General features: G+C 42.5%; 1 protein-coding gene across 1 annotated transcript in view; it reads left to right on the top strand.

Annotated features, from left to right (window-relative positions):
• Positions 1–13,689, top strand: part of LOC126481726 (muscle M-line assembly protein unc-89-like) — a 1,115,867-nt gene that overhangs the window by 1,030,509 nt on the left and 71,669 nt on the right. The window contains exon 43 of the mRNA XM_050105679.1: positions 768–924. Within this exon, the coding sequence (XP_049961636.1) occupies positions 768–924 (157 nt within the window). The remainder of the gene's footprint in view (positions 1–767; positions 925–13,689) is intronic.

The following is a 13,689-nucleotide window of genomic DNA, read 5'->3' as shown; positions in this document are numbered from 1 at the left end:
AAAACATTGTGACTAGTTCGGTCAGTACGTGTGCAGTAAGCGCGCTATGGCACTGAATCTTAAAACGTCCCCTTAGAAAAATTAGTGAATTACTGTGCTGGAAACCCCTTACGTTATTTGATTTTCAAACAGCTGAGCAGAACTGAACGTACTCAGACATTTCGCTCTTTACCTGTTCTGATCAACACTAAACTGACACACAATATTTTTAGCGCAACGCAATCTGACTTTCAAAAATCCCTACAAAAGAATGGCCCTGACTAACAATAACCTATACATTTCATGAATCACTTACCTCACAAAAATCTTCGTTACTCGAACTACTGCAATACAGCGAGCGCCAATACTGTCAGCTAGATAAAAGATTCAAACTACTGATAGGCATAGTTAGCAAATGAAAGATTTTGATAGAGAACAAACAATGTGTTTACCTTAATACTGTTCAAAAGTCATAATATATATATCAGTTTATGACATACAGTCTTACAAATTTACTGTCTCTGATGGACACACGTCCAGATCATCCGTTCTCAAAACTCCGCCATCTCTCTCCCGACATCCACGACTGCTGGCGGCTCACCTCCAACTGCGCAACGCTACGCGCTGTTAACAGTCAACTGCCCAACACTACAATAGCCAACAACAATGCCAACCAGCCACAGACTGCACACAGCACAGCCAGTGATTTTCATACAGAGCGCTACTTAGCGTTACCAATAAAATCCTAAACAGCCTACTTACAGTCTTTCTCGTTGCCTCCTGGGCAGCTGATCCCGCTGGGCGGCGACTTCGTGGCGGAGGTGGAGGGCGAGACGGCGCGGCTGAGCATCGCGCACGTCTTCCCCGAGGACGAGGGCCAGTATACGTGTGTCGCCTCCAACGCGCTCGGCTCCGCGCGGACCTCCGCGTGTCTGCTCGTCGACGGTGAGTTGCCTCTTCCCTCCTCCCACACGCAGCGCGCTCCTGCCTCCACAGGCGTCTCGTCCACCACGAGTGGCCAGAGGTAGCGGCGAGCCACAGGATGCGACTTCAGTGGTGGTCTTCAGTCCTGAGACTGGTCTGATGCAGCTCTCCATGCTACTCTATCCTGTGCAAGCTTCTTCATCTCCCAGTACCTACTGCAACCTACATCCTTCTGAATCTGCTTAGTATATTCATCTCTTGGTCTCCCTCTACGATTTTTACCCTCCACGCTGCCCTCCAATACTACACTCCTGGAAATTGAAATAAGAACACCGTGAATTCATTGTCCCAGGAAGGGGAAACTTTATTGACACATTCCTGGGGTCAGATACATCACATGATCACACTGACAGAACCACAGGCACATAGACACAGGCAACAGAGCATGCACAATGTCGGCACTAGTACAGTGTATATCCACCCTACGCAGCAATGCAGGCTACTATTCTCCCATGGAGACGATCGTAGAGATGCTGGATGTAGTCCTGTGGAACGGCTTGCCATGCCATTTCCACCTGGCGCCTCAGTTGGACCAGCGTTCGTGCTGGACGTGCAGACCGCGTGAGACGACGCTTCATCCAGTCCCAAACATGCTCAATGGGGGACAGATCCAGAGATCTTGCTGGCCAGGGTAGTTTACACCTTCTAGAGCACGTTGGGTGGCACGGGATACATGCGGACGTGCATTGTCCTGTTGGAACAGCAAGTTCCCTTGCCGGTCTAGGAATGGTAGAACGATGGGTTCGATGACGGTTTGGATGTACCGTGCACTATTCAGTGTCCCCTCGACGATCACCAGTGGTGTACGGCCAGTGTAGGAGATCGCTCCCCACACCATGATGCCGGGTGTTGGCCCTGTGTGCCTCGGTCGTATGCAGTCCTGATTGTGGCGCTCACCTGCACGGCGCCAAACACGCATACGACCATCATTGGCACCAAGGCAGAAGCGACTCTCATCGCTGAAGACGACACGTCTCCATTCGTCCCTCCATTCACGCCTGTCGCGACACCACTGGAGGCGGGCTGCACGATGTTGGGGCGTGAGCGGAAGACGGCCTAACGGTGTGCGGGACCGTAGCCCAGCTTCATGGAGACGGTTGCGAATGGTCCTCGCCGATACCCCAGGAGCAACAGTGTCCCTAATTTGCTGGGAAGTGGCGGTGCGGTCCCCTATGGCACTGCGTAGGATCCTACGGTCTTGGCGTGCATCCGTGCGTCGCTGCGGTCCGGTCCCAGGTCGACGGGCACGTGCACCTTCCGCCGACCACTGGCGACAACATCGATGTACTGTGGAGTCCTCACGCCCCACGTGTTGAGCAATTCGGCGGTACGTCCACCCGGCCTCCCGCATGCCCACTATACGCCCTCGCTCAAAGTCCGTCAACTGCACATACGGTTCACGTCCACGCTGTCGCGGCATGCTACCAGTGTTAAAGACTGCGATGGAGCTCCGTGTGCCACGGCAAACTGGCTGACACTGACGGCGGCGGTGCACAAATGCTGCGCAGCTAGCGCCATTCGACGGCCAACACCGCGGTTCCTGGTGTGTCCGCTGTGCCGTGCATGTGATCATTGCTTGTACAGCCCTCTCGCAGTGTCCGGAGCAAGTATGGTGGGTCTGACACACCGGTGTCAATGTGTTCTTTTTTCCATTTCCAGGAGTGTAAATTGGTGATCCCTTGATGCCTCAGAATATGTCCTACCAACCGGTCCCTTCTTCTTGTCAAGTTGTGCCACAAACTCCTCTTCTCCCCAATCCTATTCAATACCTCCTTATTAGTTACGTGACCTACCCATCTAATCTTCAGCATTCTTCTGTAGCACCACATTTCAAAGGCTTCTATTCTCTTCTTGTCCAAACTATTTATCGTCCATGTTTCACTTCCATACATGGCTACACTCCATACAAATACTTTCAGAAACGACTTCCTGACATTTAAATCTATACTCGATGTTAACAAATTTCTCTTCTTCAGAAACGCTTTCCTTGCCATTGCCATCCGGTCCCCAGCGCCAGCGCGCCTTATCAGTCCCGATTGCGCAACCGGAAGCTGAATTTTCCAGCAACACGGGCCTAGTAATACTAGGGCCCGTGTCGCGCGGCTGCCTCGCTCAGCGGCTAAGTCCGCTTCAAGGTCACCCGCCTTAAGGGGATACGGAATCACCTATCCCCGCAATGTTAATATATGCCTACTATAGGGAACATTTTCTCACAAACTACTGGAGACAGAGAGGTAAAAATTTTACTGTATGTGCATTCATATGTTACAACAATACTGAAACAACAGTTTATTGTCAAAGTATTTTCTTACAGAGATATTGTACATTTATTTTTAAGTAAATTTTTTCCATCGCTTTTTACTAGACTATCACCCCTAAGTCTTTTGTAAATCAAGTAATTAAAAAATCGTGGTTTCAGTATGTAATAGGGACCTATGTCACTACGTCATAAAAATTTCAGACTTCTAGGTTGACCAGTACCTGAGATAATGTTCCTAGGTGAAGTAAAAAGTAAACTTACGGGAAACGGAGAAAGAAGATTAAAACATTCCTGATCCGTAGCTAATACCCCCTTCACAGTCTTCATAATCATCTTCAAGTCTTCTTTTGGCACCCCTCTGCACCTGTCTTGCTTTTTTCACTAATGTCTTGATTATATTATCAGCATGCCTTAGTCTGTGCTGATCTAAAAAGAACATAGCACGTACCGTACGGGAATCAACACACATACCCAACTTTTGAAGGACCTGGCATTTAGTTATATTTCCAAGATTGAAGGTTGCCACAGCATCATACACACCAAAATGTAGTGTATTAATTCCGACAAACACTGTTTTTGGGAGACGATGCCATATCACACTATTCAAGCACTCGTTGGGGTTCTGCGTTTTTCCGTGAAGACATTTCATCAGAAGACTTCTGTCAGCCAGATCTCTGAAAATGGGCTTTATTTCTGCCATGATGGCTGATGGTAGACTGTGGTGGTGAATGTATTTCTCTCCTGTTGTTAGTCCCCTATTGTATTTACACCAGCTGTTTTCACCTTTGGGGCACAAACCATGTTGTGGATGCTCATCCGTGGATGCAGTGTGGAAATATAAAGCCCATATAGCTCTCCTCATTTCTTCAAGATTGCCTGTATTTTGCCTGATTGCAAGGCCATAGCAGTTCTGAATGTGGTCTATTATGGAATCAGTCAATCTTCCTCTGCCATCCAAGGTTTTCCCATCATCTAGTTTTTTCCCTTTCATAACTGATTTTAACCTTCTCAGCCTGGCACCCATTCTCTTCTGCACATGTCCTATACATTCAAGTTTGCTTATATTTACACTGTTCCCATATGGTTTGCTTTCCAAAACTTCTTTGAATGCTTTAGAGTCACCATTTCCCAGATATTTGACATAGCGAACATTATACCACTGTGAAGAGCGATGAAAAATTTTCTTCACCCCAGCAACCTCCAAGCCACCACTACTACCATAATAATTAGCAATACAGTCATCACTGTGTTCATTTTTCAGCCTGCCTGTGCACCTACAGTATTTAGACATTATTGCAACATCAATAACCTTGCCAGTATCAACACTAGTTGCTGTTACAACACCATTGTTGGAGGTGTGGCCCCTTTTCTGCCACGTGCCATCAAACGCCACTGTGAGGTCACGACTGCCGTCATTTTCTTCCACTGCTTCTTCCACAGCAACCTGCATTGACTTCTGTGCTACATCTTCAACTGCAGATCCTAGTACATAATTGTAAGCTTCAAACTTTGAAGGTGCACTTGGAAGATTTAGAACACCACATAGCATATCACCAGCTGCTTTGCCCTTACCAATTGCTCGCAATCCATAAACTAACCTAATATTTACACTATAAAGTTCAGTTTTCTTGTATCCATTATTTACAGTTACTGAAACCGAACTTGGAAACTTACAGCTGTATTTACAAACACTGCATATTAAATTAAACTGGGCAGCCAGGCCAACATGGGATTCTACTTTCAGAGAAACGTTTCCATGACATTTTTTGCAGCACAAACTGTTTTCAAGAGCTACACACAATATATTCGTATCAATGAGTTCAAAAACTTCATTCCCTCTATCAAGTAAATTATATTTCTCTTCCAAATCTCTTAGTTTTTTATGAGAAGCACTGTTTTCATTTGGTGTAAGTTCGTTCGGCAAATCAGTAATAAGTGGATTCACATTTTCCAACAGTGATGATGATGAACTGCTTTGCTTTGCTAATGAATCATTATTTCATTTCTTTTGCCAGTTCACACGCTTTTTAAATACTTTTGCTTTAGCTCTAGGCATTTTCACTGCGAAAAATGAAGCACTAAATACGAAATAACTCAACAACAACTACTTTCTTATATCACACTGTTTACAAAACAGTCCCGCCACAAAGTCAAAGAGTAACTTGAGGAAACCAGAGAGAAACATTTTCGGGCAACTAGTGTATAAATAGTCGCTGGAAACCGGGATATTTGATTTCATGTCACTTTAAAGGTACTGCCAAAAAGTTCATGGTCAGCCACGAGAGACGTGTATAACTAAGCGCAATACCCGATCTCACAAATATATAAAAATAAAATAGTTATAATTGTAGTAGAGCTATGTATGATACGTCATTTTAAAGAGGAAACATGGCAGAATATAATACGCCAATTAAAAAAAAATTCGATTTTTTAACCCAAAATCCGATTCCGTATCCCCTTAAGCGGCTACGTACATTAACTGCACACAGCCATGGAAATAACCCACTCACCTCCTCAGGGGTCGTAACCCCTGCAACCCACAGAAGAGAAAGATGCTTCAGTAGCTGGTTCATTTAGAAAAGGATAGGATCTTTATTAACAATGGTAATACAGAGTAACATCTCCTTGTACAATAATAGCTTTAGCAAATGGACCATCTATCTTGACCCAAACATGTACTCTCTCATTGGCATTAACCTTTCTCCTGTTCTTTGTATAAAGAGAAAAAGGCTTGCCATTAGTAACGACACATGTACCGTAATCTCTGTTAGGTACAACACCAGTTGCTATGGTGCGATAAGCAATTATGTCATGGTCATAATAAGATTCTAGTCCTTGCAAAGCAGTGTCACCACCTCTCACAACGGCAATAGTCAACCAACCATTACCACTAACAACTTCGTTAGTAGTACATGTGAAGTTAATTTTTGCTCCAACGAAAAAAAGTAGGTCCTGTGAGAAGTTCTTGTTGTGAAACATTGTTTGGAATCATCTTGAAACTGTCTATTGTTTTATAAACAGTCATCCTGCTCCTCTTTGAATATCTTCTGACCGGATGTCAGTTCTTCAGTAGAAGAAAAAAAACGCACTTTCGCGATCCCCCCACCCTCAAAAAAAAAAAAAAAAAAAAAAAAAAAAAAAAAAAAAAAAAAAGACTGCAGTAACTCTTCAAAGTACGGACTGATTAAAAAGTATGCTACAGACCAATTTTATAATAACCTAGACACATCTTATCGAAAATTTTCCATCCCTTACTAATGCTGAGCAGTATAAACTGCACCCTTAGATTAGTAATGTTTATTGCATTTATTGTTTTATCTTGTTTTCCCACATTTTGTGCCTTCCCATTCCCAAAACCTGGTGCTGTTGTAATTCATGCTACGTCCTGTGGACAGTCAGCGTTCCGCCACGGTTGACTTTATTGGCTGCCCCATATCAGAGTGACGCTAGTGCTCAGCACATCTTCCCTGTGCCGTCACGATGGTCTGACCCACGTGAACTTTCTCGCACTGGCGAGGGTAGCCGTGGATTCCCGGTTTCCAAAGACCTACGTCGTCCTTAGCAGGGTGACGGTTATTGAACTATGTTAAAACAACGTAAATCAGTTAAAACACACTTCATTCAATATGTAAACGTCACTACAGATATTCGGATTTAGGTTATGACATGTTCGATGTGCCTGCCATCATTGGCGAAGATGTGGCGCAGACGAATCGCGAAATTCTGCGTGACCCGCTGAAGTGTCGGAACATCGATGCCGTCATTGACCTTCCGAATGGCTGTTTCCAGCTCAGCAATGGTTATTGCTGTACACCTTAATATCACCCAACAAAAAGGAGTCGCAAGTGTTCAGATCCGGAGAATATGGCGGACAATCGATGCCCGTGCCTGTGGCCTCTGGGTAGCCCAGAGCTATAATGCAGTCCCGAGAGTGCTCTTCAAGGACATCAGACACTTTCCTACTTCGATGGGGTCGAGCTCCGTCTTGCATGAACGACATCTTGTCGAAATCAGGGCTACTTTGGGTAATGGGCATGAAATCACCTTCCAAAACATTCACGTATCTTTCGGTAGTCACCGTGCCATCAAGGAATATCGTACCTATTATTCCGTGACTGAAAATTACGCACCACACAGTCACCTGTTGAGGGTGAAGAGAGTTCTCGATCGCGAAATGCAGATTCTCAGTCCCCCAAATATGCCAGTTTTGTTCATTGACTAACCCATCCAAATGAAAGTGGGTTTCGTCGCTAAACCAAACCATACTAATTGCCATCATGCCCCGCGGCCAACCGCCCAATTTGAACGTCCTAAAGGAAATCGTTCAGAAGCTATGGCGATTTTATTTCACATAGTTCAGTAACTGTTACCCTGTATATGTGGTGATGGTTCTGGAGACCTACCAGAGACACTGTTGACCTCTTGTGTAATCTCGCATATGCTGTGACACATCTGCCTTGCACTGATTACCATCCCACGTTCAAAGTCGGTTACCTCCCGAAGTGCTGCTATCTTTACTACACACCTGTCTGGGCCGGCCGAAGTAGCCGTGCGGTTAAAGGCCGCAAGACCGCTACGGTCGCAGGTTCGAATCCTGCCTCGGGCATGGATGTTTGTGATGTCCTTAGGTTAGTTAGGTTTAACTAGTTCTAAGTTCTAGGGGACTAATGACCTCAGAAGTTGAGTCCCATAGTGCTCAGAGCCATTTGAACCATTTGAACACCTGTCTGGTACAGGCTGCGATATTGCGTCTGCAGTCGCGCCATACGGCGCAACATTCGGTCGTCGTGCATATCAGCACCAGTGACTTTTGGCCACTCAGTATATTTACTTCTGGCGACTCGTGTGTGTCTGTGTGTGTTGTGTGTGTGTGTGTGTGTGTGTGTGTGTGTGTGTGTGAAACAGAGAGAGAGAGAGAGAGAGAGAGAGAGAGACAGTATGTGTCTAATATAGTCTTCTAGTTTTTATGATATATTAATATTGTTTTTCTGTTTTTGTAATCTACTGCCCCAAAAGGAATAGATCATGAATAATCTTCATCTATCAGAATATTTCTGTAATTTCATTTGTGTTGGGGATAATTTTGGTATCATTTATGATTAACAGTCTGCAAGATAAAATTGCATTGCTATATGTTAAAATTTATATTGTTTTATTATTCACATGTAATTTGAAACCTCATTTTCAATGTCACATAGAGGAATCTAGTTATGTTCAGTCTACAGGCACATACATAGCCTCCACATTCAGGAATTGCATGTGAGAGAATCAGACACTTATTTCCTTTTACTCTAAGTATAATCATATTATTTTTATTAATTATATTAACTTTGATATTCACTTATTTTTAAAAATTGATGATTTGTATGTTCTCTCATACTTTAATTTAATTTTTTTTTAATTCTGAATAGAGGAATCCTATTATGTTTATACATAGCTACTGAATACTACCTGTATCTAAGATTGTCTATGCAAGTTATTTTAATATGTGAAATTCTAATATCACAATCTTACATAGATAAATCTAGCCCACTTCAAATTTTGGGGATATGTTTAAATTGTACTTTAAAATAGCATCAGCGAGAACTCGGTTCTCTGTAGACACCTTATAATTTAGAATTCTTTTTCTTTGTTTTCTTTCGTGTATATTTCTTTTTTATATCTTTTATGTTTCATTTTATATTTAAATAATTATATTAGTTTTTATCAATTAGTTTGCAGATAAACGTCACTCACTGTATTAATTAGCATACTAACACACAGAGCAACAGCCAGGGCAGAAACTTTAGAAAAGGTCCGCCTCCACGTGGCAGGGACGGTAACGGAATGGGGACTTGTCAAGCTGACATAACTTGCAAGCAGCCATTTCGGCTAAGAGACCAAACACTGCCTGGCTTGTTAATTGTTTTAAGTAGCACACGGCCCACCTTAGTAACGCAGGTGGTGGGCTACTCTGTAGTGTTTAAATGCGAGAAATGCGAGTATGTGTGTTTTGTGACATCTATGCAACAATACTGTTTACACTGCTATGCAAATTAACTAAACAATTTTTTTTTTGTAGCGATTAGAGTTGCTAAGGTTACCTAAGCCAATCTTTTCATTCCCTACTGTACTTCATTAATCTGTGTTACGTACTCCATTCTTTGTCCAACTGTGCAATTTATCTGCTCCAGTGCTACTTCCGGCACTACTTTAGCCGCGTTAAAATCGGTCAGGGTCACCATATTGAGAGCTGACACCGTCTGCCGATTACTGAGATGCTTTCTTAACTACTGACCGACCTCACGTTTACCACGTGATACGAGGAACGATTTGTCGGTAACGAAGACAATTGCAGCAAACCACACTACGTTAAAGTCCATAATTTATTGTTCCATAATTAGTTTCAAACCTAGACCCACCACCACACTCTGGGTGGCTCATGGGTCAGCGTGTCAAACATCAAGCACGCTACACTCCGAGTTATACACCAAAAAATGTTTTCCTCAAAATAAAAAAAAAGTACAAATTTTTATAAGAAATCCTCGCTGCCATCTCATAAAAGATGTAGGCCAGAAACTAGTTACAAAAAAATAAGCTATTGGTTCAAAAACAGTGTTGCAAGTTGCAGTTTTAATCATTTCCGATATTTTGAAACAAACAGAATAGGTGTCCTCAAGCTGTCACAGATAAGAAATGAGGAATTATTATGTAAACATAAGTTCATATACGACAAATAGGTATCTCACTTTTCAAGTTGCCGGTGTGTGAAAGTAGATGAAAGTCTCACAGTATGACGTCAAGCGACGAATGCGAGAGGATGTGAGTAGGAACACAATATGTCTTTCTGTTTTGTATTAGAAACAGTCATCGGAAAAAACTGACCGCGTTCGAAGAATTATTTTGGGCGCTCAAAAAGTGTAGAATGCATCCAGAAAAACAAGTGAGTTGGCGCTGTATGGTTACCTCACAGAAATCAGGAGCAGGAAGGAAGAAGATTCACCGGTTTGCTTTTGTTCTAAAATATTAGTTTTATTGTGTTAACCAGTTTTCGGCTTACTAGGCCATCTTCAGACATTTACTGAGTATTATCACCAAAGAAGTTACAATACAGGGCGTTTCAAAAAGAAAGAGCAGATTTCAAACATTTATTTCTCAAAAACTACAAATGATAGAAACACAATTCAAACGTTTCTTGTCAGAGAAAGGTTCAAAGTTTTTCAATGGTCCGCGCAGAAGTTCCATGCAAATCCGCAGTGGCGCTGGCGTTTGTTTGTAGGAAAATGGCGACGACACCACAGGAACGATCATTTTGTGTGCTGCAATTTGCAAAGTTAGAGTCCATTGTTGGTGTGCAACGTGCATTCCGCCGTCAATTCAACAAACAGCCGCCTCGTCATAAGCAAATTTATGAGTGGCATCACAGATTCGTAGAAGATGGTTGCATCTGCAAGCGAAAAAGCACGGGTCGTCCACGCACATCGGATGAAAATGTCGAGCGTGTCCGTGCAGCTTACGAAAGGAGCCCTAGAAAATCCACGACACGGGCAAGTCACGAACTAAACATGTCTAAAACAACGGTATGGCGCGTTCTGAGTAAGCGTCTGCACATGAAGCCGTACAAACTGCAGTTATTGCAAGCATTGCATCCTGACGACCACAACAAAAGGTTCGAATTTTCAACTGCAATTCTACAGGACATGGAAGAGGACAATTTTGCCGAACGATTAATTTTTTCAGATGAATCAACGTTTCACATTTCTGGTAAAGTTAATCGGCATAACGTACGAATTTGGGCGAGTGAAACTCCGAGGGACGTTATTCAACATGAAAGAGACTCACCAAAGGTTAACGTCTTTTGTGCAATTTCGGTAAACAAAGTTTATGGACCTTTCTTTTTCATGGAGAAAACTATCACAGGAACCATTTACCTGGACATGTTAGAAAACTGGCTATTTCCTCAACTTCAGGAAGATTCAAATCACTTCATCTTCATGCAAGATGGCGCCCCACCACACTTCTCTGAACCTGTACGACGGTACCTAAATAACACCATTCCAGGACGGTGGATTGGAAGAGCAGGAGCACAAGATCAATGTCATCGTCTGTGGCCTCCCAGGTCACCAGACCTTACTCCCTGCGATTTTTATTTGTGGGGGTACATAAAGGACTGTGTTTATGTCCCACCTATGCCCGCTACTCTTCAAGAGGTACGACATCGAATTGTTGCGGCCGTGAATTCGGTAACTAAAGACCAGTTGCGTCGTGTGTGGCAAGAAATGAGATACCGGTTTGATATTTGTCGTGTAACAAATGGTGCTCATATTGAGGTACAGTTTTGATATTTGTTGTGTAACATTTGGTACTCATATTGAGTGAAGGACCGTTGGAATTGTGTTTCTATCATTTGTAGTTTTTGAGAAATAAATGTTTGAAATCTGCTCTTTCTTTTTGAAACGCCCTGTATTTGCAAACAACATTGGAAGAGAATTAACCCATCTAGACTGAAGTACAAACATACAGTAAGTAACATCTTTGACAGTGTGGTGATAATGCAATGAAAAAGTAAAAATTGAACAGTACATAAATAACAATGGAGCAGACAGGAAAACCTTTAACATAGAATAGGAATAGCATGCCTACATAACAGTTTCTATTAATAAACAAAACTAATAAAATAAAATAAAATAAAATAAAATTAGTACTAGACCAGGCTACATCAGGAGGTATGAAACATGGAGAGTGATACACAAACCAATTAAAAGAAGAGACAATTATCAATGTAACTGCAGAATACATAAGGAACTTAAGCAATATCAATAAGATAAACAGAAATAAATAAATGCGGGAAAATGGAGGCGTTTGAGGGAACCTACAGTAAATGCAGTATCCCCTGTCGATAGCACTCTACTTCGTCAGAATAAAGAGGCTGTTGTGTTTCACAAGGATTGTATTTTGTGAACTCGTGCTCACACTGTGTCAACAGATCCTTTTCTTCGAAATTATTCGTAATGTTCGAATACAGTCTATGTTTCTAAAGCCTTCTAGAGATTGATTTCAGTTGTATGGTTCTGTAATTTAGTGCATTACTCCTGTTGCCTTTCTTGAGTATTGGTGTAACCTGTGCAACTTTCCAGTTTTTATGTTCGGATATTTCGTCGAACGAGGGGTTGTATATGATTGTTTAGTACGGAGGTATTATATCAGCATACTCAGAAAGGAATCTAGTTGGTATACAGTCTGGACCGGAGGACTTGCCTTTATTAAGTGGCGTAAATTGCTTCGCTACATCAAAAACATCTACTACTAAGTTACTCATATTGACAGCAGTTCTTGATTAGAATTTTGGCACATTTACTTCATCTTCTTTGGTTAAGGAATTTCGAAAACCCGTATATAGTAATTGCGCTGTAATAACACTCGCGTTGCCGTCGCTACAGCGCAGCGAAGGCATTCATCGTGTCTTGTCTGTAGTGAACATCACGTGTGACCAGAACCTCCTTGGACTTTCAGCCAGATACCGAGACGCAGTTTCGTTGTGGAAAAAAGCGTCGTGCATTGAAGTTCGCGCTAAATTTCTAGCTTCTGTGAAACGTGGCCAGTCTTCTTTCTCTTCTTCGTACTCTTCTAATTGGTAGCCAGATGAACCTTCCTGATTAGAAAAGAAAGCCAAATACGCAATATATTTAACGTTTAACGACGAACTTATACACCCTACCCGTCATCACTCGTTCTAACTACTTAGGTGTTGTCCTTCAGGCGAAGATGCTTCCACTGTTTGTTATTTATCATAAATGTTTGGTACTAATGTTGGTAGCAGTCGTAATACAATTTATTTGAAACTTTCTTTTTTTTTTGCACGAATACGATTTTTAAACTTCTTATAGCCCATTAATTTTTTTCGCAAAGAGCAACATTTCATTAATCGCATTTAAATCATGGACTGCTACAAGTCGTTTTTGATTGACATCATCTTCCTCTCTCATTTAATCATAGCTTTTCTCCCCTTTTTTATGCGCTCTTCAATTCGTCAAAGTTCCTGCCTTATTTTCTTTTCGGCGTAACTGGTTTTTACGTTTGAGTGGCGGCTTATACAACTTCAAATTCCACTGCCCGGTTCTTGCAAAACTGGATGCGCGCGATAATCATCGTTGGAGGCACCCAGCAGTCAATTAGCATCGTAATAGCTGATCCCTCAGCGTGGCAGCCAGTCGAAACTTTGTGTGCTTTTAATGATTTTATAGCCCCTGGAAGACTAGATAAAAATCTCCCCTCTCAGACTGGATCGTTCACCGATGCGCCGTAAATTGCAGCCCACCCATGCACTAGGATGATAGCGGGACATGTAATCGCTAAAATCCGTCCTGGCCTTCTATGATTGCTCTATCTTCATGGAAACGTGGAAAGCAGGTTCTTACGTGTAGGACGACTTATTTTCGTTTAAATGGCGTCAGGTTGCCTCATTTTAATATTAAGTTGTCGATAGC

The sequence above is a fragment of the Schistocerca serialis genome, chromosome 5, assembly GCF_023864345.2.
Source record: "Schistocerca serialis cubense isolate TAMUIC-IGC-003099 chromosome 5, iqSchSeri2.2, whole genome shotgun sequence".
In the NCBI taxonomy this organism is placed as follows: Eukaryota; Metazoa; Arthropoda; class Insecta; order Orthoptera; family Acrididae; genus Schistocerca; species Schistocerca serialis.
Note: the sequence above shows the minus strand (reverse complement) of the source record. Positions and strands in the feature narration are given on the sequence as shown.